At 43.6% G+C, this 22,897-nt stretch overlaps 1 protein-coding gene across 2 annotated transcripts in view; it reads left to right on the plus strand.

The window, feature by feature from the left end:
- CUL9 (cullin 9) overlaps positions 1 to 22,897 on the plus strand; it is a 2,881,018-nt gene that overhangs the window by 636,956 nt on the left and 2,221,165 nt on the right. For both annotated transcript variants that reach the window (XM_044060287.1, XM_044060293.1), the window contains exon 10: positions 7,935 to 8,125. In XM_044060287.1, coding sequence (XP_043916222.1) covers positions 7,935 to 8,125 — 191 coding nt within the window. The remainder of the gene's footprint in view (positions 1 to 7,934; positions 8,126 to 22,897) is intronic.

A 22,897-nucleotide genomic window follows, 5' to 3' on the forward strand; every position in this document is an offset into this window, starting at 1 on the left:
ATCTTAAAAATTGCATCAATAACCCATAATTTAAATCCCACAATAAATTCCAAGCAAGTACATTGTCATATTAAAATCTTAAAAATATGTATTTATCTAAAAATGATTTTAAAAATTATCTAAAACAGCGTTTTGAACCAAAAGAATAGAATATGTGGGTATTAAAGTTTTGCTGACCTTAATTTCAACACTGGCTTAAGGGAAACTGAATCATTAAGCCCTGGAAACTTTGTAGCTTCCAGTGTTAATTGACAAAAAAAGTTCTTTATATTCAAGACGGGCTTCCCATGGACCACCACTAATGTCCGTACCGCTTCCAGAACAAAAAAGAAACATTTGGCTTCTTGGCATTGTTGTGTGTGTCTGTATAGAGTATTATTTTTACATTTATTCTTAATATAATTATGCTTATACATTGTACTTTCTCTCTGATTTCCCTACATAAAATGCATTGCATTTCTTGCATGTTACTAAATAAACTGTGCCACTTGTTTCACAATTTGCAAAACTTTTACTCTCTGTTAACCTATCCCTGCTCGTAAGGTACACTGTGTCTGTTCTTTTGGGGTCTATATTAGATTCTCGAAAGCTGACAATGTCGAATCTGACATTGTCGACACGAGAATAGCGAAACTGCCGAACATCGAGCAAGTAAACGGAAATCTCCGTAAGGAGAGATTTCCATTTACTTCAATGTAGTGCAGTCTCGGACCTGGTATATTTATGTAGCGGGGGGTGTGGGGGTGCAGGGGGGCTTGCCCCTCTGCCTACATCGTTTAGTTTTTTTTTGTTTTTATTTTTTTTTTTCCTGAACATTTGATGTTTTAACAGTTCGATCACTAAAGGTTGACCTTTAGTGATTCGAACTGTTAAATATTAGATGTTCTAATATAGCCCTTTCTTTTGATCCATGCACATTGAGAGGAGCGTCCACATTTAAAAGTACCCACTTAATCTTTTTTGTGAGTTATAAAATCATTTTTGTTTTTCAAGATGTTTTTAATACTTTTACGCTTACGACCGGTGCATTTAAATGGTTTGTTAAAAATAATCTCCAGATCTGATGTGACACTAAACCTAGCCCATTCTTTCTCCAATAATACTCTTATTGTATTTGAATCACCATTAAAATATGTTACAAAATTACTAACCAAACCTTATTTAACAAGTCTTGCTCATTTTCTTCCCTTGTGGGAATACCCTCACCTAAAATAGGCTTGAATTTCCCTTTCCTTTCTTATTTCCTCTTCCACTTTCTTAATCAAATCCACTGGGTAGCCTCTTTCATAAAACATATCGGATAATTTCTTGCATCCGTTCTCAAAATCACTGTCCTTTGATGTCATCCTACTCCCCCTTACATATTGTCCTTTTATTATGCATTTTTTCTGATAGAAGGGGTGTGCATTATCAAAGGCTAAATAAGAATTTGAGAATGTCTCTTTCCTATATACTTTAGAACTAAGGCTTACCCTCCTGTTTAGAAATAGAAATGTGTAAATACTGAAGCCTATTTCTATCAATTTTGTATGTAAATTTTAAAAATTCACTAGAGTCTGATATATATTTAACAAATTTTAAAAAACCTTTCTTCCATATCAGTCCATAACAAAAACATATTGTCCAGGTATCTTTTATACAGTTTCCAACAATTGACATACCTGGACCCTAAAATGAATTTCCCCTCCCAGAATGAAAGAATTATATGAGCATACGTGGGGGCACATCTAGCCCCCATTGCCACGCCTTGTTGTTGCTGGAAAAATTTGCCTTCATAGTGGATAAAATTAATTTTTAGCACTATTTCCATTAGAGTTAGAATCAAATAAAAGTCCTTATTACTAAATTTGCCATACTTCACTAAGGCTTCTTCAAACCATTTCATCCCTTCTGTGTGTGGGATAGAAGTGAATAAATCTGTGTGTTTAATAAAAATCATGCTGTCCTCGTACATACTCCCTTTAACATTCCTTAGTAGATCCCATGAGTCCTTAACCACTCCCTGACCACTCATAGCCATTTCCTTTAATTTCATATTTAAAAACTTTTTCAAAGGGGCAGTAATTGACCCCTCAGAGGCAGCAATGGGTCTCAATGGATGGTTTTGGACACTCTTGTGAACTTTTGGGATTCCAAATATGCTGGGAGTCATGGGATTTTCTACATGTAGGAAGTTATAAGTACTCACGTCATTGGTGTCTTACAGTAATATATCATTCAATGTTAATTCCACTTTCTTATTCGCGATGTTAATTTCATTTATATAAACTCTTCTGTATTTTGTTGTATCCTCCAGAATCTCCCATCATTTTTGTTTCATAAATCAAATTATCCATAATGATGGCACCCCCACCCTTATCTGGCCTCATGACTCTGTTTTATCTTGATTCAATTATTTTAATAATATATATTTCTTCTCTTAATAAATTGAAGCCAATCCAATGCTTATTTATTTCAGTTCTTAATTCCTTTTCCATTAAGGTCTCAACATTTTTTAATTGTGGATGTAGGGGTGGATTAAAAGTGCTTCTTTTTTAATTCTATATCCATTCTTTGATTCAATTCTTGTCCAAAAAAAGAGTTCTAAATTTTTCTTTTTCAAATATAATTTTTGGTCAGTTAGCACTTTGCTAATATTAGCTTTACTCTTAGGGATAAACTTAAAATCTTTTGATAGTAAGTTAAAATAGGTCTCATTCACTTCTTTGTTGCTATAATTATAGATGTTAAGCCCCCTAAAACGAAATACACTTCTGTCTTGCTTTATACAGTTGCTATCTGTTAGGGATTCTGCCTGTTGCAATGGTTGAACATCCTGTCCCTCCCCCTTTGTATTGAAGGTCGATTCCTTATCCTTTCTGACCTTCTTAAAGGGGGGAATTCTAAAGGGTCTTGCAAGTCATATGTATGTTCATTAATCCCATTTTCTTCCACATTATAAATTGTCTCATGGTCCTTTTCTTTCCTGTTCACAATACTATCATTTGTTCTAGTATACTCCTTCGGTTTAGGGTAATGAGTTTTGGTACTGTATTCCCTCGTCTCCCTATCCATTTTCTTACTTTTCCTCACGTAGGCATTTTTAATTTTGACCTCTGTATTCCTTAGAATGTCAAGATATTCTTTTCTTTTTCTACTGTAAACAGTAGGTCATTCATAATCTTATGGTTAACCTCATCCATTTTCCCATACATGACTTCCATCTGTCTTTGATTCTCTCACTAATAATGGCTTTGAGAATTTCAAAGCCACAGTTATCAAATATTTGCACAAGTTCTTTATGAAAGTCTGTTCACTCTCAACCTTATTTAGATACTAAAAATTCTCAGACCTTTTGGTACAATTTTAAGTTTGACATTCTGTTAAATATGCATTTTCCATCTCAAAATGTTTATATTTAAAAAGCAGTTCATCAAATAAATTTAAATTATGCCCATAAGTAATATTACCATCCTGCTCGGTACTTACTGTTACAGATTCTCTATCATTGCACCTGTATCTAGTACCGAGTAGGGTTTTAAAGTCTATTTTGTACCCTGTATTGTTATTGGTACAGTCCATTTGACTCAGATTGCTGTCCTGTTGATCCCGAGATCCCTGTCCTTCCAAATCCACTTCACTCTCTTGAAAAACAGCTGGAAAACCATCGCACACAGTTCTAATTCCATTCCGGTTACTCGCTTCATTGCAATAACTTTCCGTTAGCGTTTCTGCTCTTCTCGTGCCATGTTCTCCCTTCTGAAACATTTCCTGGCTTCCGGCCAAGCACGTCAATGACTCTGATGTCATTTGGCTGGTGGGAGTGAGCAGCTCTGGTTGCTTTTTTGGTTTGGATTTTGTTTCTTGAGCACTTTAGCCCGGTTCGTTGGTGATTTGGTTGTATTTACCATAAAGCTAGATCCATTTCATCCAGGTTCTTCCAATGTAACATCCATGCCCGTTCCACGTTGTTATGACTCTATGCTCTGCATCATTGCTTCCACGCTGATACATTTAGTCACTAAGAAGCAAATTTGATCTGAAGGGATAGATGTACAAGGCATTATGGGAAAGTTTGTAAGCACTCAAGCCACTGGAGAGCTACCTAATAGCCAGACTGGCTCAGAGGGGCAGCTTGGTACCCAGCTGTTGTATCAGACTGACTTGGATGAAATGGATCCAACATTATGGTAAGTACATACTTTCCATTTATGTAGGATTACTACAGGTCTTGGACTTGGACTTGAACAAAACTTTTCTGTCTCTTGATTGTTTTCATGGACAGTCATCGTGGTTTATGGCTTTGAGAAGAGTACATGTCAGCATTATCTTTTGCCTTTTAAGCATGATGATTGCTTGCATCTTTACTTGGGTCTTGATATTTGATAATAGTGTCCTTCAGTGGACTGTCAGAAGTTGTTGGTTTCAGCATTAACCCTTGCTCTCTCTGATCTTGTACTTGTGATTTACTTTTGCAAATTGACACTGATTTGGTAGGCATCTCCCTCTGATATAGGCAGTAAATAATTTATTGCTCTCTAGTTTAGTATGTTACAGCAAATGCCTGTCAGATTGGATGAGCAACTGTCTAGGGTTTTCTGACAGCTCAGAAAACCTGATATTCTCTTATAGGTTCATACTAGGCTATCTGCCCTAGGGCATTTATAAGCCTAGCCAGAGTGTGTTTGGCTTTCGCCACCCATTTTAAATTAATTTTGCTATGCCCTTTTTCGAGGTTAGTATACTGTGCCTCTGTCTAACAGTGACACAGAAGTGATACCCGGGGTAAACCTACGATCCCCCATTCACTCATCAAGATTCCTCTTGAAGAGAGTCAATGAGGGACTCTGCCTAACCTGGACTGGGATTTTATTCCAGAGTGAAGGGAGCCTCTGGGTTATGAATCTGTCCCTCCAGCATGTCCTATTTATTTCAGTGCTGAGGTTCAAGTCTCTCGAGCGCGTAGCTCGATGGGATTTGGATTTTCTGAGGTGCAGCATGTCCATTAATTCCGGGTTGGACATGGCTTTATACGTCAGGCACAGATCGCCTCTGAGCAGGCGGTATGCCACTGAGTAGAGCTGGAGTTTCTTTAACCGGGCAGCATATGGCATCTGTTTGAGCCCTTTGATCCTCTTGGTGAGGTACTTTTGGGGTCTTTCCAGTTGCTGCAGGTGTCTGGTAAGGTACATCCCAAAAGGGGCATTGTACTCAATTATGATGTCTTGAGAGACATCTTCATATACACACCTTGGAGTTTAAGATAGTACTGTACATGCTATGTATTAAGCTTGGCATTGATGCCTGTTTCGCCTCTTGTGTAAGTCGTCCGTCCTTGTGATAAGGTTCCTGACCATGTGGAGGGGAGGGTACCAAGTTGTGCTGTTCTGTAAAGAAATGCTGTGGGGCTGGCTTTGCACTCTTGAGACATGATGTTTTATATACATATATATATGTGTGTGTGTGTGTGTATCTATATATATATATATATATATATATATATATATATATATATATATATATATATATATAGATAGATAGATATATATATATATATATATATATATATATATATATATATATATAGATAGATATGGTTTTGAAGGACATGCTGAACAGCAAACCTATTCTTTGTTTGCACCTTTCTACCTTCACAAAGAATATAGAACGTTTGTTCTACTTTATGTTGCCTTTAGCTCTAACTCTTGGCTAAATAGGAAGATGCAGACATCCCACACTTCATAGCTAAGATCAACAGAAGAGAAGGGGGCAAAAATTGCATTTTCTTTCTCTTTTTTGAGTTGATCTTAAGGGTTGCGCACTCTTTGCATAACTCTTCCTTTACTGGTCCAAATTCAGTATGGAAGGACTTGACATATTTCATAGTCTCTTGGTGGTCCCCGAATTTACGTTGGGTGTGTTGTTTGTAAAGCCCTTCTGTGTGCCTGCTTTCATTTCATGCTCAGCAATGAAACTGCTACAAAGTGTGGTTTGCTGACTTCACTAGTACACCTGTCTAGACTCTGCCTCAGTGAGGGCTGTTCTGGGAAGAAGAGAATCCTCTACCCTGAGTGGCTGTGGTTGTGAAATTGATTATATTAATTAAGTGGTTGAAAAAAGTCTACTATTTTAGGTATAGTAATCTCCCTCTTTTCAGAGCTTTTGTTTTGTTTAGCAATTTCTTTCCATTTGGTGCTGCTGTTTCAGTGAATTTGTTAGCTGCAGCATGTTTTTTCATTGCTGGAATAGGGCTTCATTGGTGTTCTTCATGGTTAACTAAAATCCATGCCAAAAACAGGTCCATTAAAAACATGCATGTTTCAGTCCAGGACCAGGTTGGTTTGTTACATGGCAATATGGACTTTAGAATGTGGATTCTTTGAAATCCCTGTGCTGTTTTTGGGCCTTTGCCTTTGTTATGTGAAGATGCTGCAGATCTGTTCATAAACCAGCCACCAGGACTACAAAGGTAAGAGGAAACATTTTTTTATTAGAGTTGCAGTCTGATGTGTCTGGAATCTACACCACTTAAAGTCCAATTCTAAAAAAAAAAAAAAAAAAAAAATTATACTCAAGAGTCTGACTGTGAGGCTGAACACTGCTTGGCCAACAGTTCATGAAAGGGGTGGTTCATCTCAGATTCCTAATTTCTAAATCTCTTAATGAGATTTAAATTTTTAAGCCAGAGGTAGGAATGGCCTTAGTGTTTTTAATCCTCCTTACTGTGCTGATCTAAAGTTTTGTTTTCTGATTGGTCTTTATTCACTGCAAATTTATCTTGCTTGTAGTAAGAATGTCTGATTCATTCAAGCTAGGAGTCTTGCCTTGTTTTCCACAGAGTTAAGGAATTTTCAAGATTACTCATTGTTTACATTGCATGTTTCATATGTCTTTTTCAGCTGTTCCTGCAACTTCAAATCTTTTTGCATGTACTAGTGGATTCCATTGCTCTCTCGTAATGTCCATCTTGCAAACAGGTTAACTTTTTGCCCTCTCCTTTTCTGGTGAGAAAGGGAAGTCAGTGGCTACGTGAATGTCATCCAAATGCTATATTCTCTCTCTCTCTCTCTCTCTCAGAAAGAGACCACATTAACTTTGGCAAGTGATTTTAAAGGCTGTTCTGCTAGAGCTGTTTATGGCTCCTAGAGCATATTTTAGGAATGTGTCCTTAACATACATTCTGTGCTGTGGTCAAGTAATGTATCGTTCATAGAAATACCAACTGTCATTGGGCATTTTTGGACAGGTGAAACTTTTTTTATTGCAAGTTTCTGGTAGACTGCCTTATCTTGACTGTCTTCTTTTTTAGCTTTTATTTTTGTTCTTCCCGAGTCCCCATTTCACCATTCCCTTGATTTAAAGACAGCTGTGATACAGGTGCTCACCACATCTAAAGATCTTGGAGGAGAGAGTTTTATATTTTGTCTCTTATTTGCCAGTCCTCTTTACTTCTCCTTGCCCGTCTGAGCTTGGATACATAAAACCTCTGTATGTATTTCTTAGGGCCTCCCTTTGAGAGGAGGGTTATAATGTATTACAATTCCAGATGTTTTTATTTTCTTGCATTGCAGAAATTTAAGGAATTCAGATGGGATCAGAACTGAACGGTATGGAGGTGACCACATCTTGTAACCCAGGAGCATGATTAACTGGGTAGATCAGGAAGATATTGTTCACAAAACTGTAAGTGAGATTTTTGCAACCAGGCCAAATGCAGAGAATACCTCCCTCTAGTTGATCTTTCTCTAAAAGTGCCTTTGACATTTTCTGGTATGGTAAGTACATTTTAGAAGTTTCTCTGGACTTGGTTGATATTTATTTCAGCTAAACTACTTGCAGTCAAATTTTCACTTAGTTTCAGCCAAATGTTCATGTGCATCTTGCAGTTGTTGAAATGGAATTTTGAACTATGTTTTAATGGTGACAGATTGTTTCACTTTGATTTATTTCTTTAGGTTTTGAAAGTGCTAACTGGTGCTGGAAGCAATGAATTCCGAGTTTTCACAGTTGGCACCCCTCTTGCTGATGCTGATGCTCAGGTTGTGCGAGAGATCTTTGCAAGCATTGGTTCAGCCTCTAGTGATGGTACCAAAGGGCTTTTGTGTGCGATTCCATCAGCTGTTGAAAAGATGCTTAACACACCAGGGTAAGAAAAAAAAAAGCTATCCTGCATTTTAATTAGTTTACTTACAGGTTGATTGATATTTAATTTTGTTTAATTCTAGACTGTTGGGAGTTCAGGTCCTAAAATTAAATTAGAAGACATAGGTAATGCACTGGCAGTAATTAAAAAGTTAGATTATTTTAGTTAAATATTTGGTTCGAAGGATGGAAAGTGTGTTCATTTTGCAGACTATAAAAAGTTGTGGGGCAACAGATGCACTTAGTCTCATTATGTCAGTGGCTTAGTGTTTTATCAGTGGTTTGGTAAGTGCTGTGATGGAATCTGTTTGAGGTGATTTTGTTATGATACGCTTATAAAAATGCTCAAGTCTAAGCAGAACCATACTTGATGGAGCACATCAGGTATTTGGGTACTGAACAAGAGAATAGTGAGGGGGTGCAAAGAATGTACTCTAAGTATAGGGGAGCGAGACACAGAAAGTGCAGTACATGAGATGTGCAGGCAGCAACTGAGATGTCTACGAATGATGGGAAGTATATGTCATAGAAACTGTTAGTGGGCTGAAGAACAGGATGTCTTGCTAAACATTACTAATGTTGGACTGATATGTAGGATACAGCTAATGAAAAAGTTTTGACATGTGATAGAGTGTGACACTTCAAAGTAGAAAGGAAAATGATTTTTAAAGATGAAAGCAGTGGCATTTTGTTTGATAATGGCTGTGTGTGTTTCAACCCTGAATTTTCCATCCTTTCCCTTATGGTGTTCTTATTCTGAATGGCCTGCTGTTTCTTTTGCTATAAACTGAACTGCTGCCATGTTGTTCATTACATAGTGTTTACAAATTGCTAGAGCTTTTTCTGCAAAAAATTACAATTTTAAGTTATTTATCTTAGTTTTCCTTGGCTTCAGTTTCCATCTGTTTTGTGGCTTTGGCACAAGCAACCTTCTGAAGCTCTCAGAACAAAAAATTTAGTTAGTTTGCATTGGCTTGGCTTGAACTATCATTAATAATGGTTGGTTACTTAAGAAACTACTAATTTACAAGGACAATTTCCATTGGGTGGCTTTCATTTTATCACACTCTTACAGGCTTTCTCTCTTTCACACACACACACACACACACACACACACACACACACACACCCTCTCTCTCTTTCTCCCTCATGCGCCCTGTCTCTCTTTCTCCCTCTTGCGCCCTGCCTCCCTCTTTCTCCCTCTTGCGCCCTGCCTCTCTCTTTCTCCCTCTTGCCCTGCCTCTCTCTTTCTCCCTCTTAGCCCTGCCTCTCTCTTTCTCCCTCTTGCGCCCTGCCTCTCTCTTTCTCCCTCTTGCGCCCTGCCTCTCTCTTTCTCCCTCTTGCGCCCTGCCTCTCTCTTTCTCCCTCTTGCGCCCTGCCTCTCTCTTTCTCCCTCTTGCGCCCTGCCTCTCTCTTTCTCCCTCTTTCCCTGCCTCTCTCTCTCTCCCTCCCTCCCTGCCTCTCTCTCCCTCCCTCCCTGCCTCTCTCTCTCCCTCCCTGCCTCTCTCTCTCTCCCTCTCCCTGCCTCTCTCTCTCTCCCTCTTGCGCCCTGCCTCTCTCTCTCTCTCCCTCTTGCGCCCTGCCTCTCTCTCTCTCTCCCTCTTGCGCCCTGCCTCTCTCTCTCTCTTGCGCCCTGCCTCTCTCTTTCTCCCTCTTGCGCCCTGCCTCTCTTTCTCCCTCGTGCAACCTCTCTCCCCCCATCATGTGCCCTCCCTCATGCGCCCTCACCCCCCCTCCATGCGCCCTCTTTTTTCCTCTCCCCCTCATACGCTCTCCCTGTCACCCTCGTGTGCCCTCTCTCTCATCCTCTCCTCCTCGTGCGCCCTCTCTCTCCCCCTCATGTGGCCTCTCTCTCACTCGCTCTCCCTTGGTCGTGTACACCCACCCTTCCTTCCTTCCTGCTTGCTCGCTCTAACTCCCTCCCTCTCTCTCATGTGTGCTCTCCCTCCCTCACTTTCACTTTCCCTCTCACTCGTTATCCCTCTCTTGCTCATGTGCACTCACCTTCCCATCCTGCCCTCATTCTCTCGCAGGCTGTTCCTCCCATGCTGCCTTCTTTCTCTTGCAGGCTGTTCCTCCCATCCTGCCTTCTTTCTCTCATGGGCTGTTCCTCCAATCCTGACTTCTTTCTGTCGTGGGCTGTTCCTCCCATCGTGCCTTCTTTCCCTCGTGGGCTGTTCCTCCCATCCTGCCTTCTTTCTCTCGTGGGCTGTTCCTCCCATCGTGCCTTCTTTCTCTCGTGGGCTGTTCCTCCCATCCTGCCTTCTTTCTCTCGTGGGCTGTTCCTCTCTCCTGCCCTCTCTCTCTCTTGCGTGCACTCTTCCTCCCTACTGCCCCCTCTCTCAAATGCTCTGTATCCCTACTGCCCCCTCTCTCTTGTGCGCATGATCTCCTTTCCTCTCTGTTTTGTGTACTCTGTCCCTCCTTCCTTTGCTCACTCACTCCCCCTCCCTTCCGTTCTTTTGCGTGCGGTCTCCCTCTCTGCCCTTCCTGTCTCTAGCATGCTCTTCCTCCCTCCTTTTCTCTCTCACGAGCACTCTCCCTCCCTTCATCTCTCTCATGTGTGCAATCCCTCCCTTCATCTCTCTTGTGTGCTCTCCTTCTCTTCCTCTCTCTTGTATGCCCGCTTGCTCTCCCTCCCTTCTTCTCACGCACGCTCGCTCTCCCTTCCTCTTTCTCACATTCTCCATCCTTCCCTCCCTCTCTCACGCATGTTCTCCCTCCCTCTCTCACGTGCTCTCCCTCCCTTCCTCTCCCTCCCTCCCTTCCTGTCTCTCATGCTTGCTCACTCTCCCTCCCTTCCTCTCTCGCTCACACGCTCACCCTCCCTCCCTTTCTCTCTCACGCTTACCCTCCCTCCCTTCTACTCTTGCATGCTCACTCTCCCTCCGTTCCTCTTGCGCGTGCTCACCCTCCCTCCATTTCTCTCACGTGTACTCGCTCTCCTTCCCTCCCTTTCTCTCACAAGTGCTCTCCCTCCCTTCCTTTGTCACACATGCTCTCCCTCCCTCCCTCACGCGTGCCTGCTCTCCCTCCCTCACGCGTGCCTGCTCTCCCTCACACGTGCCTGCTCTCCCACCCTCCCTCACACGTGCTCGCTCTCCCTCCCTCCCTCACACGTGCTCGCTCTCCCTCCCTCCCTCACACGTGCTCGCTCTCCCTCCCCCCCTCGCACGTGCTCGCTCTCCCTCCCCCCCTCGCACGTGCTCGCTCTCCCTCCCTCCCTCGCACGTGCTCGCTCTCCCTCCCTCACGCGTGTTGGCTCTCCCTCCCTCACGCGTGTTGGCTCTCCCTACCCTCACGCGTGTTGGCTCTCCCTCCCTCACGTGTGTTGGCTCTCCCTCCCTCACGTGTGTTGGCTCTCCCTCCCTCACGTGTGTTGGCTCTCCCTCCCTCACGTGTGTTGGCTCTCCCTCCCTCACGTGTGTTGGCTCTCCCTCCCTCACACGTGTTGGCTCTCCCTCCCTCACGCGTGCTTGCGCTCTCCCTCCCTCACGCGTGCTTGCGCTCTCTCCCTCACATGTGCTCTCCCTCCCTCATGCATGTTCGCTCTCTCTCCCTCATGCATGTTCGCTCTCTCTCCCTCACATGTGCTCTCCCTCCCTCATGCATGTTCGCTCTCCCACACGCTTGCTCTCTCCCTCCTCACGTGTGCTTGCTCTCCCTCCCTCTCATGTGAGCTCGCTGTCCCGCCCTCTCTCTTTCTCACGCATGCTCTCCCTCTCTCTCGCGCATGCTCTCCCTCTCACTCATGCTCTCCCTCCCTCTCACGCACGCTCTCCCTCCCTCCCTCTCACGCATGCTCTCCCTCCCTCCCTCTCACGCATGCTCTCCCTCCCTCCCTCTCACGCACGCTCTCCCTCCCTCCCTCTCACGCATGCTCTCCCTCCCTCCCTCTCACGCTCTCTCCCTCCCTCTCACGCTCTCTCCCTCTCACGCTGTCCCTCCCATCCTCTCAAGCACGCTCTCCCTCCCATCCTCTCAAGCACGCTCTCCCTCCCATCCTCTCAAGCACGCTCTCCCTCCCATCCTCTCAAGCACGCTCTCCCTCCCATCCTCTCACGCACGCTCTTTTCCTCCCTTCTTCTCTCTCGCGCTCCCTCCCTCCCTTCCTCTCTCACGCTCTCTCTCCCTTCCTCTGTCACGCTGTCCCTACCCCCCTCTCTCACGCATGCTCTCCCTTCCTGTCTCTCACGTGCACTCCCTCCCTTCCTCTCGCGTGTGCTCGTTCTCCCTCCCTCTCGCGTGTGCTCGTTCTCCCTCCCTCTCGCGTGTGCTCGTTCTCCCTCCCTCTCACGCTCTCCCTCCCTCTCGCGCGTGCTCTCCATCCCTCTGCCTCTCGCGTGCGCTGTCCCTCCCTCTGCCTTTCGCGTGCGCACTCCCTCCCATCCTCTGTCTTTCACGTGCGCTCTCCATCACTTCCTCTCTCACATTCTCCCTCCCTCCCTTCCTCTCTCTCTCCCTCGTGTGCTATCTCTCGCTCTCTCTCGTGCTCTCTCTCTCTCGTGCTCTCTCTCTCTCATGCTCTCTCTCGTGCTCTCTCTCTCGTGCTCTCTCTCTCTCGTGCTCTCTCTCTCTCGTGGCTCTCTCTCGCATGGCTCTCTCTCATGCTCTCTCTCTCTCTCGCGTGGCTCTCTCTCTCTCGCGTGGCTCTCTCTCTCTCTCTCTCTCTCTCTCTCTCTCTCTCTCGCGTGCTCTCTCTTGCTCTCTCTCGCGTGCTCTCACTCGTGCGTTCTCTCTCGCGTTCTCTCTCTCTCACGTGCTCTCTCACATGCTCTCTCTCTCTCGTGTGCTCTCTCTCTCTCTCTCTTGCGTGGCTCTCTCTCTCTCTTGCGTGGCTCTCTCTCTCTTCCTGTATCTCGTGTGTGCTTTCCTTCTGTCCCGGACGTGCCCCCTCCCTCAGTTCGTAGGAATTTACGGGGCACATGCAGCCAACTGGGACTAGTTCTGTCATTTCTGCTTCTCCAGAATTGATAAATGGATCATTGGTTGGTTATGTAACAAACAAGGATAGTTCTATGTTGATAGACAAATTCACCAAACTTTTTAATCTTTTGCCACCATTAATGCAACATTTTATGCAAGCTTGTATCCATGGTTCTACAAACATTAACAATAAGTATGGGAATAAGGATGAAATGGTGTTACACCATTGGTGTACAAAGGGGCAGGATGGAGAATGAAGTGGGAACACTGGGTGCTGTGCATATTTTTTTTAATTTGCCTTAATCCTGCTGATGACACTTCTCACACAATGAGTGTTCAGAATGGTAATTTAGTGGGGGCTTAATAGCATAATGTTTTCAGACTGTTTGTTGAAAACCACATACAGAGCTTGATACACAAAACATGGACAATTCTGGGCAAACCTTTGAAGCAAGTTTGACATCTTTTAAAAAGAAACTGCTCAAGTTGCAAGGATTACAGTTGGACAATTCCTTTTTCATGGAAAGTTGAAAAAAATGAGCGCTGAAAGTGTTGAGGTACTCTATTTCTGAATGGCATTGATACCAGCATTTGGCTAAATTATTTAATAGGCAAGGATGTGAATGTATGACACTAGATAAATGAAAGCAATCAACAGACTGTTACCATTTTGGTTAGTGAGATTCAAACTTCACATGTAATTAACATTTTTTTTTCTCATGTTGATAGGTCAAGATTATTAAAAACAAGAAAAACAATAATTGGCCAGTGATGTTAAGCAGAATGAGAACTCAGCACATTTGTTTCCACAATCTAATAATCAAAATTATTTCCAGTGTAATCCACTAGTAATTAAACAGGATGGTGTATATCATCCAAAAAATTTTTCATCTCCTGTTAATACCAGTGTAGGGTATTCTGTATTGCATCAAGGGGAGGAGGGTTGCTAAAGGCAACCCAAGTATTTTTAATTACAAGGAACCTTTAATCCACCCAAATAGTGGTATGTCCTCCGAACCAGTGTACAAACAGAGGAACAGGAAAAAGAAGAGGAAAAAAGGTAAAAATGGTAAATAATATTATCGAGCAAGAATTACCCAACAGACTATTTTCGATAGTTATGATGGGATTTCATTGACATACAGTGGATTTAATATATTGGATTTATACCCATTTAGAACTTTCTGTTAATCATTTCCAGTGATGAGGAGTTTCACATTTATACCAAGCAGGAAAGTGAATGCGGCCGAAGACTTAACTGAATTAAAACGTTTTACAAGTAAACATAATTTTGTCCTTGCATTTTAATGATGTTGTATGCATAAACAAGTGGATAATACTATACTTAAAAGTACCATTATTCCATTCTCAAATCCATTAGTATTTGCATTTGAAAAATCATGTGAAGCCGAACTTTATAAATTAATGGAGAGTATGAGGAGATCTAAATATTGTAATTCATTTATGGGCGAAAGACGGTTAGTGTGTCTCTTCAGATAAAACCCTCAGAGTTTTAAAACTGACAAAGGAGGGAGAGTGGTATTTGACACCATAGATATTATTGGTGTAATGTTGAATACATTACATGATACTGAAACATGCTGTTATGTCTCAAAAAGAAATTAGACTTACAAATATTATTTGTATGTAAGATTGTTTTTCACAAAGATTGATTTCTTGTAATTTGTTCAATTTTTTGAATATAATAATCCTGTCATACCAACTATTTTTTGCAGTCGCAGAAGTGCATAAAAACATTTAATCTGATGTTGTCCTTTTCATTCTTCCTCATGAATGGGTTATGGATCCGATTCTCTGATCCGACTTGGCCGCATTTACAAGACTTGGATCTGAATTTCGAGCTCCTTCCTCTACCCATAGTACTCTATGCCATCCCTAACTCCTCAGATCTTGTTTGCTGCCATTGCAACAGGACACATTTCTGAATCTCTAGCTGTGTGACTGAATTTTTCTTGGTTGTTTCTTGTTAAACTTCTATTACTGTTCAAATGTTACTGCTTAGATATTATAACTGCTGTTTATTCTTCCCTCTTTATCTTTAAGTAGTTGCTGATGTTAGGGTCTTTTTCTTTGTTACTACTGTTGCTTCTACTTCATGTGCATTTAGCACTTCTTACACCTCCTTTAATTGTTGTTGTAGACTTAAACTGGTATTAACAAAAAAAAAAGTGTGTTACATGTAAAATATTTGGTAGTTTCTTTAGTATGTGACTTTTTTTTTTTTAGAGTGGCAACTCGTACTCTGTTAGATTTTTGCCATTTCTTGTTACAGTTATGTCTGAAAAACCCAATGATTTTAAGAAATGCACTTCTTGTGGGCATAACATTCCCAATTCACTCGCCCACAAGAAGTGTGTACTGCCTGGGGCCAGAACATTTGAAATCCGTGTGTGAAATCTGAGCCACTTTCAGTCTCCGAGCCCTTTCAGACTGGCGCAATAAATTAATCCTTAAGGGCTTGCTTCTGGCTTCTTCTTCCTCCTTTTCCCCCTCTAAAGCTCAAGGCTTCAGAGAATGCAAGAAACGAGCCCTCTCTGTCTCCTGAGTGCTTCGCTGGAGCCATCTGAAAAGCTCAAGAACACTTCGGATGTGACCTGTTCGGATCCGAAGAATGCTGCTCCTCCCTTGGATCCACAGGCGTCTTCGGATCCGATGAGGGTAATCATCATAGACATTTCTCCATTACCATCTATATCAGTTTCAGATTCCAGACGTTGTAATCAAGTGTTTAGGAGCTGATCTCCGGAATTTGTTAAAACCAATTTCTCTGGCTCTCACATCCCAACTGGTTCATACCCCAAAGAAACATTCTAGGCCTGCTTCCTCAGCTTCATCCAGATGCTCAAGGAGCTTGAGAGAGGCAGACGTGGACAGGATGATGCAGAAATGTCTCAAGGCTCAAGTCCAGATGGGATTTTGCCAACTCCGTCTCCTCGAGGATCTGAGTGTGCACCTGCCCAGCCTATACAGTACAGTCTCCTTCTCCAATCTGACAGGTGGTCTCGGAGTCTCAGAATCCAAGATAACCTAGAGAGTTTGCATCAGTTCCGAGGAAACTCCCTTCCTCGACTGCAGTGGGATGTTCATCGTGTTTCACTGTTGCAGTCATTATAATTGGGTTATCCTGCTGGCAGGCTACACGCAGTCGGCCTGAATTCCAAAGTCCTGGTCCGGCGTCGGTTGCTGTCACCTCCTCCCTGACGTCAGTGCGCCAGGGGTATAAAAGATGCAGCCAACGCCATTTTCTTCAGTCTTTCTTGCTGTGCGGTGCCCAAAGCAAAAGCAGTTTGCAAGTGCCGGTCGGCCGACTCCTGAGATTTTCAAGTTCGAATTTCAGATCCAAAGTCTTCATTAAAGCTAAGTACCCCATTGGAGAAACTTTTTTTCTTGCTCCAGACCGATGTCAGAAAAAGTTAATAATTGTATTTTTTGTGGGAAGCAAATACCTCAAAGATTTTCATTCTTACTGTATTCCTTGCCTAGGCCCTGACCACGACGTTGCTAGTTGTCGGTTTTGTGCTAGATTTAACCAACGCACTATTAAGCGTCGGTACGATTTTGCATTTCATTATTTTGGTAGAAGATATAATTATATAATGCCGTTGGAACAGCCGACTACCAGAATTTATAAAAAGCGCAAAGAAAAAGAAAAGGACAGGCATCCAAGGTCCAAAACCGACGATGAGGCTTCAGCTAGGCCAGTCGCCGGTTTGCTGGTTCTCAGTGAGGCGCTTTCGCAGCCCCTGACGCCCGCTACCTCAGAGCCACAGGCCGCTTCCAACTCCCACGTGAAGCCGACTAGGCCGCTGGAAACTCAAGGTATTGGACCCTCTGAAACTATTCCCTCAGATTGGTCCGGAGCCGCTGAGCAGGCATCGGCTTCTGAGGGTGTTTTCAGGCCTACACAGTTATATGTGAAAACGACTTCAGCTTCAAAGGCAAAGACTAAAGCACCTCTAAAGACAAAGAAACAAGTACAACATTCCCCTGGACAGGCCTCCATGCCTAAAAAACAGATGCTTAAAATGGCCGAAGACCTAATTACTTTGTTCAGGGGTTCCCATCCCCCTCCTGATAAGAGGCCTAGGCAAGAGACAGAATATGAATCTTCAGATCAGGTTTCCATTTCCAATGATTCTTATTCTGAACAGGGATACTCTCTTCCTCCCTATGAGGATTCTGATGCTGAAGAATCTGTCCCTTCAGCCTCTCCTCCTGAGGATTATTCTTTTGGTGAGACCCTGCATACTATGAGGGAGCACTTCCACTGGGAGAGCCAAGATTACTCAGAATATAAGAAAAGGCTCGGAGATTTTCTTTTACTACCTCAGCACAGACCCCTTGCCTATTCCTCCTGTTTTAGACATTGTAGATGATGTATTTATAGAGTCCAGTCTGACTCCTGACTCTTTACCTCCGGCTCCTGTTAAGCCAGACAGATACTGCAGGGTTCTTGATTCACATAAATTTCTTTATAAAAACCCAGCTGCTGACCCAGAAATGATCTCTGAGGGTCCTGAAGGGGTCAAGGCATCCACTGCAAAAACCCCTATCCCCTCTGATAGGGATTCAAGGGCCCTGGACAGATAAGGGAAAAAGATTTACGCTTCTGCTACCTTGGCTGTAAGGGCCTTAAATTGTCAGTTTCATATGCTTAAATATCAGCAATATCTTATGTCACTACTTAAGCAGAAAATGTTGACATTCTGAATGTGCAGAAAGCAAAGAAATGCAGGATTTATTGCATGCAGCTGAACAAGTGGGAAAGCATACTTTGCAATGTGGTTTTGATTCTCTGGAGGCCTCCTGCAGGGCCGCTGTTACGGGTTCTGTCATTAGGAGGCATGCTTGGTTAAAGGAACAGAATCTGCCTGATCATATTAAAGCAAAATTATTAGATGCTCCATTACAGCATGATACCTTGTTTGGTGTTAAAGCAGAAGAGGTGTTGAAGAAAATGGAGGACAAAGCTAAATCTATGCAAACAGTCAAGGATTTCTTACAGGTACAACCTCCCAGGTTTAGTAGGAACTGGCCTACAAAGAATTGATCCTTTCCATTGTCAGACAGGCCACAAAGAGGCAGATACAGACGCCCCAGAGGCCGATGCCAGCCCCAAGGCTCATACAGGTCTAAACAATGGGGTCCTTCTACCTCCAAAAGCGGAGAAGATAAATCACAGCCATACAGGAAACAGTCTCATTGACTTTCCCCTGCCAACACCAAGCACTTATCTTCTGGCAGCTGCTTTAGGGGGAAAACTAGCACTTTTTTCACAAAATTGGCACATGATCACCCAGGACAAATGGGTCTTGAATATAGTGTCACAAGGCTACAGGTTCCATTTTCACACTCTGCCAAGGCCAAACGGTATGCCAGACCTGCCACGTAATCAATGGGCAGAGGCACAAAAACAAGTTTCATCCCTCATGGACATGAGGGCCATTCAGCGAGTACCACAGCAAGAGCAGGGAATAGGATTTTACTCAAGACTGTTCTTGGTGCCCAGAAAGGACAAAGCCTGGAGACCAATACTGGACCTGTCTATTCTAAACACATTTCTGGATATTCCAAAATTCAATATGTTGACTCTGCAGCAGCTTCTGCCCATGCTGGGCAAGAAGGCTTGGCTTGTGACTTTAGACCTAAAAGAGGCTTACCTGCATGTCCCATTCAGACAATCATGCAGAAGATACCTCAGATTTATAGCTGGCTCAATGCACTACCAATTCTCTGCACTGCCCTTTGGCTTATCTACTGCGCCCAGGGTCTTCACAAAATGCCTGGCACCAGTAATTGCATTTTGCAGACAAAGAGGAATGCAAATATACCCTTACTTGGACGACTGCCTTATTCAAGCAGAGAACAAGGACATTCTACTACAGCATCTGGCATTTGTAAAAAGATTGCCAACATGCCTAGGGTACACAGTCAACTAGTACCCTCTCAAGAGATAATATTCCTGGGTGCAAGCTTAAATACAACTGCCCAGATGGCTTATCTTATGCCAGACAAACACAGACAACTGACTGCTTATTTCAGAATGTTGGCAACAAAAACCCAGTTATCTGCAAAAAAAATTCTGCAGGCATTGGGCTTCATGGCATCCTGCGTTCTGCTAATTCCATATGCAAGACTGCATATGATGAAACTACAGTGGTATCTAAAAAGTGCTTGGACTCAACATTGCCGCAGCCTGGAAACAATAATTACCCTCATTCCCTGCCTGCAACAGGAGTTTTGATGGTGGGCAAAGGCCTGTCACCACAACAAGGGACAGCCTTTCACTTTACGCACAGCAAGGCAGACATTAACAACAGATGCATCAGATTATGCTTGGGGGGCCCATATGGCAGGAAGATGTATTCAGGGCACATGGTCCGCAAGCCAAATGCTTCTACATATCAATCAAAAAGAGATGCTAGCTGTTCAGAATGACATGACAGCCTTCAAAGATCTACTTCATCCAGGACAACTATTGATAAAGACTGACAATACTACAGTCATGTGGTACATAAACAAGCAGGGAGGCGCACATTCCTACCTCCTCTGCAGACTAGCCATGACTTTGTGGGACACAGCATTGACTTACCAAGTACATCTGCAAGCACAATTCCTGCCAAGAAAGATAAATACTGTGGCAGACGAACTAAGCAGAAACCTAATGGATCCCCACGAGTGAAAATTGGATCTACAAGTCTTTAGCATGATAACAAGGAACTGGGGATGCCCGGACATAGACCTATTTGCCTCCCCTCACAACTGCCAACTACAGAGATTCTGCACAAGGACTTATCGCAAGCAAGCATGGAAAGTACATGCTCTATCTTTCAGTTGGAAAACCTTAACAATATATGCCTTTCCTCCACTGCCTCTCCTCCCCAAGGTACTAAAGGTCAGACAAGAGAAGCCAAAAATGATACTGATTGCCCCAGACTGGCCCCGCCAGCACTGGTACCCAATCCTAAAGAACTTCTCATTGCCCAGCCTGGACATTACGTCAAATTCCTCACTTATTGACCCAACAAAACAGTCAGGTCCTGCACAGCCAACTCAGGACCTTAAATTTGGCAGCATGGCGGATAATGTCACCATTCAAAACACACCTCTCTCTAAGCACAAGGAATTGACATGATTGTACCAAATATTCCTCAGATTTTGCAATACTTAACTGAGATGCTGGACAAAGGCCTATCCTTTTCATCAATTAAGATTCATGCCTCTGCCATTTCAGCTCATTACAATACAGAACCACCTATTTTTTCTCATCCATTACTTAGGCAGTACCTCAGAGGGGCCAAAAACATAAGACCTCCAAGGAGAGCACCAGTACCTGCATGGGACCTCAATTATGTCTTGGAAAAACTCACACTGCCTCCTTTTGAGCCAGCCTCTACAGCTGATATAAAATTCTTATCCTGGAAAACAGCTCTGCTCCTAGCAAAAACCTCTACAAGACGAGTCTCAGAGTTACAAGCACTCATGGCTGTGCAAACTTTTATCATTTTCCATCGTGACAGGGTTTCTCTGAGGACAAACGCGACATTTATGCCTAAGGTAGTGTCCAGTGTGGCCCTGAATCAAACAATACATTTGCCTACCTTTTATCCAAACCCACAGAATAAGGGTGAGAGACTTCTGCATTCTTTGGACATTCACAGGCAGCTACGCTTCTGCTTGGACAGAACCAAAGCTTTCAGAAAGACGGAAAAACTTCTAGTGGCATATGCTGTTGCAGGATCACCAGGAAAGGCTATCTCAAAACAGACTTTTTCAAAGTGGATAGGCCACTGCATTCGTTTTTGCTATTCACAGCATGGCAAACAAGTGCCTAAGGGCATTAGGCCACATTCAACCAGAGCAGCAGCCACTTCAGCAGCCTTCCTCAGAGGAGTACCAACCAAAGACACCTTAGAGGCTGCAACTTGGAGTTCAGTGCACACTTTTACAAAGCACTATCACTTACCTCTGTACTCTAAATCCAAGGCAGGCTTTGCCACTGTAGTTCTGCAGGGCCTCATAGCCTCTCCTAATCCTATTTAGCCCCAGCCGCCCAAACTTAGCTTTGGGATTCAACCCAATTGTAATGACTGCAACAGTGAAACACGATGAGCATAGTACAGTTGTGTACCTACCATAAATGTAGATGTTGGAGTGTATTCACTGTTGCAGTCCAGGTTACCCACCCACCATCCCACTTTCCTTTGCTGGGACTTATCTGTACTTCTCTATTCTATACAACCTATGTGGTGTATTTGCTTGTAGATGAAGGAAGAGTTTTACTTTACTGCATGCATGTTTATTGGCATAAATTAGCCTACCCTTTTGGGGGCACCTGACATCTGGGGCAAGAAAAACTGAAGAAAATGGCGTCGGCTGCATCTTTTATACCCCTGGTGCACTGACGTCAGGGAGGAGGCGACAGCAACCGACGCTGGACCAGGACTTTGGAATTCAGGCCGACTGCGGGTAGCCTGCTAGCAGGATAACCCAATTGTAATGACTGCAACAGTGAATACACTTGAACATCTACATTTATGGTAGTTACACAACTGTACTTTTTCCTGACCAGCCCTGCTCCGATACCATTGGATCTGAGTGGGATCTAGGAAGGTGGTGCCAGGTCTGAGGGGTGGGGCTTGGCTCCGACATTGTTGGATCCGTTTTTTCTCCTTGGTGCCTCGACTCTTGCTCTGGTCTGAGGGCTCTGATCTGGTATTGGCCCCGACCTCTTGTCCTCGACTGCCTGTGTTCTGAGGAGGGTGGCAGTGTGTCCCGGGTCTGTCGGCCTTCCAGGTGGTAGAAACGACTTTCTCTTTGCATAGAAGTCTGTCCTCTCACATCTTGGATTCTTCCCTTCCCCCCTTATTGAGTCCGAGCATTGAGCCCATCATTTCTACTCCTGTAGGTCAGCCAACTCCGGGAAGCCACCACACTCATTCCTATGAGGTATTTCCTCATTCGTCCAACACCTTCACTGAAAACCCCACAGAGGAGGTACCGTGAAAGATGATATACAAAAGGAGGCACATAGACTGCCCTATGGAGTCTGTCACAGAAGATACAGATTTTGATGAGTGCGAAGGATCCCCCCCCCCGATTTCTACCTGATTAAGTTCTCTTTGGGGACCTCCTGGAAATCATCAAACAAAAGGATAGCCAGTCTTCCCAAACTCCTGAAGAGTCTGTGTTCCTGAAGGCTTTCAGAGCTGGCCCATCTATAAGATGGATAAACTTATTGGTCTAGTTTCCTGCCAGGTTTGGAAGGAACTAGTTACTGTAGAGCCCAAGACCATATGCCCAGATAAATTTTTAGTCTCTCCTCCAGACAAACCCCACTCTGGAGTAAGGGTGTTGCTGTTGATGCTGCTCCTCTGTCCATCCACCGAACAGGGAGTTCAGAGCGATGGACAGATTTGGAAAGCACATCTGCACCTCAGCCATGTTCGCACTGAGGTCATTAAATTACCTGGCACATTTTACTCATTTAGAGAGAGATTTGATTAAGGAGTTTTCAAACTCTCACTGAGTCCATGTCTGCGGATGATCTCAAGAAAGTTTCTCCCCAGTCAGCTACTCTTTTGTTTACCAGTTTATCAATGAGGCTGATCTCCCACAGAGTGGGGGGTGCCTCACAAGCAGGTGGTTCAGGCATTTCCATTAGGAGACGTGCTTTGATGAGGCTATGCAGCTTTGCAGAACCCTTCAAGGCATCTTTTTGTTAATGCATCCTGATGGCTCCTCCTTGTTCAGTGAAGGATATGCTTACCCGAAGTGAGCAGGAAAGAAAGACGCTGTCTGCAGTTGGAAACAAGTTTTCTGCCAAAAT

This window comes from Protopterus annectens, chromosome 1.part0, assembly GCF_019279795.1.
Source record: "Protopterus annectens isolate FY-2018-M chromosome 1.part0, PAN1.0, whole genome shotgun sequence".
Lineage (NCBI taxonomy): Eukaryota > Metazoa > Chordata > Ceratodontiformes > Protopteridae > Protopterus > Protopterus annectens.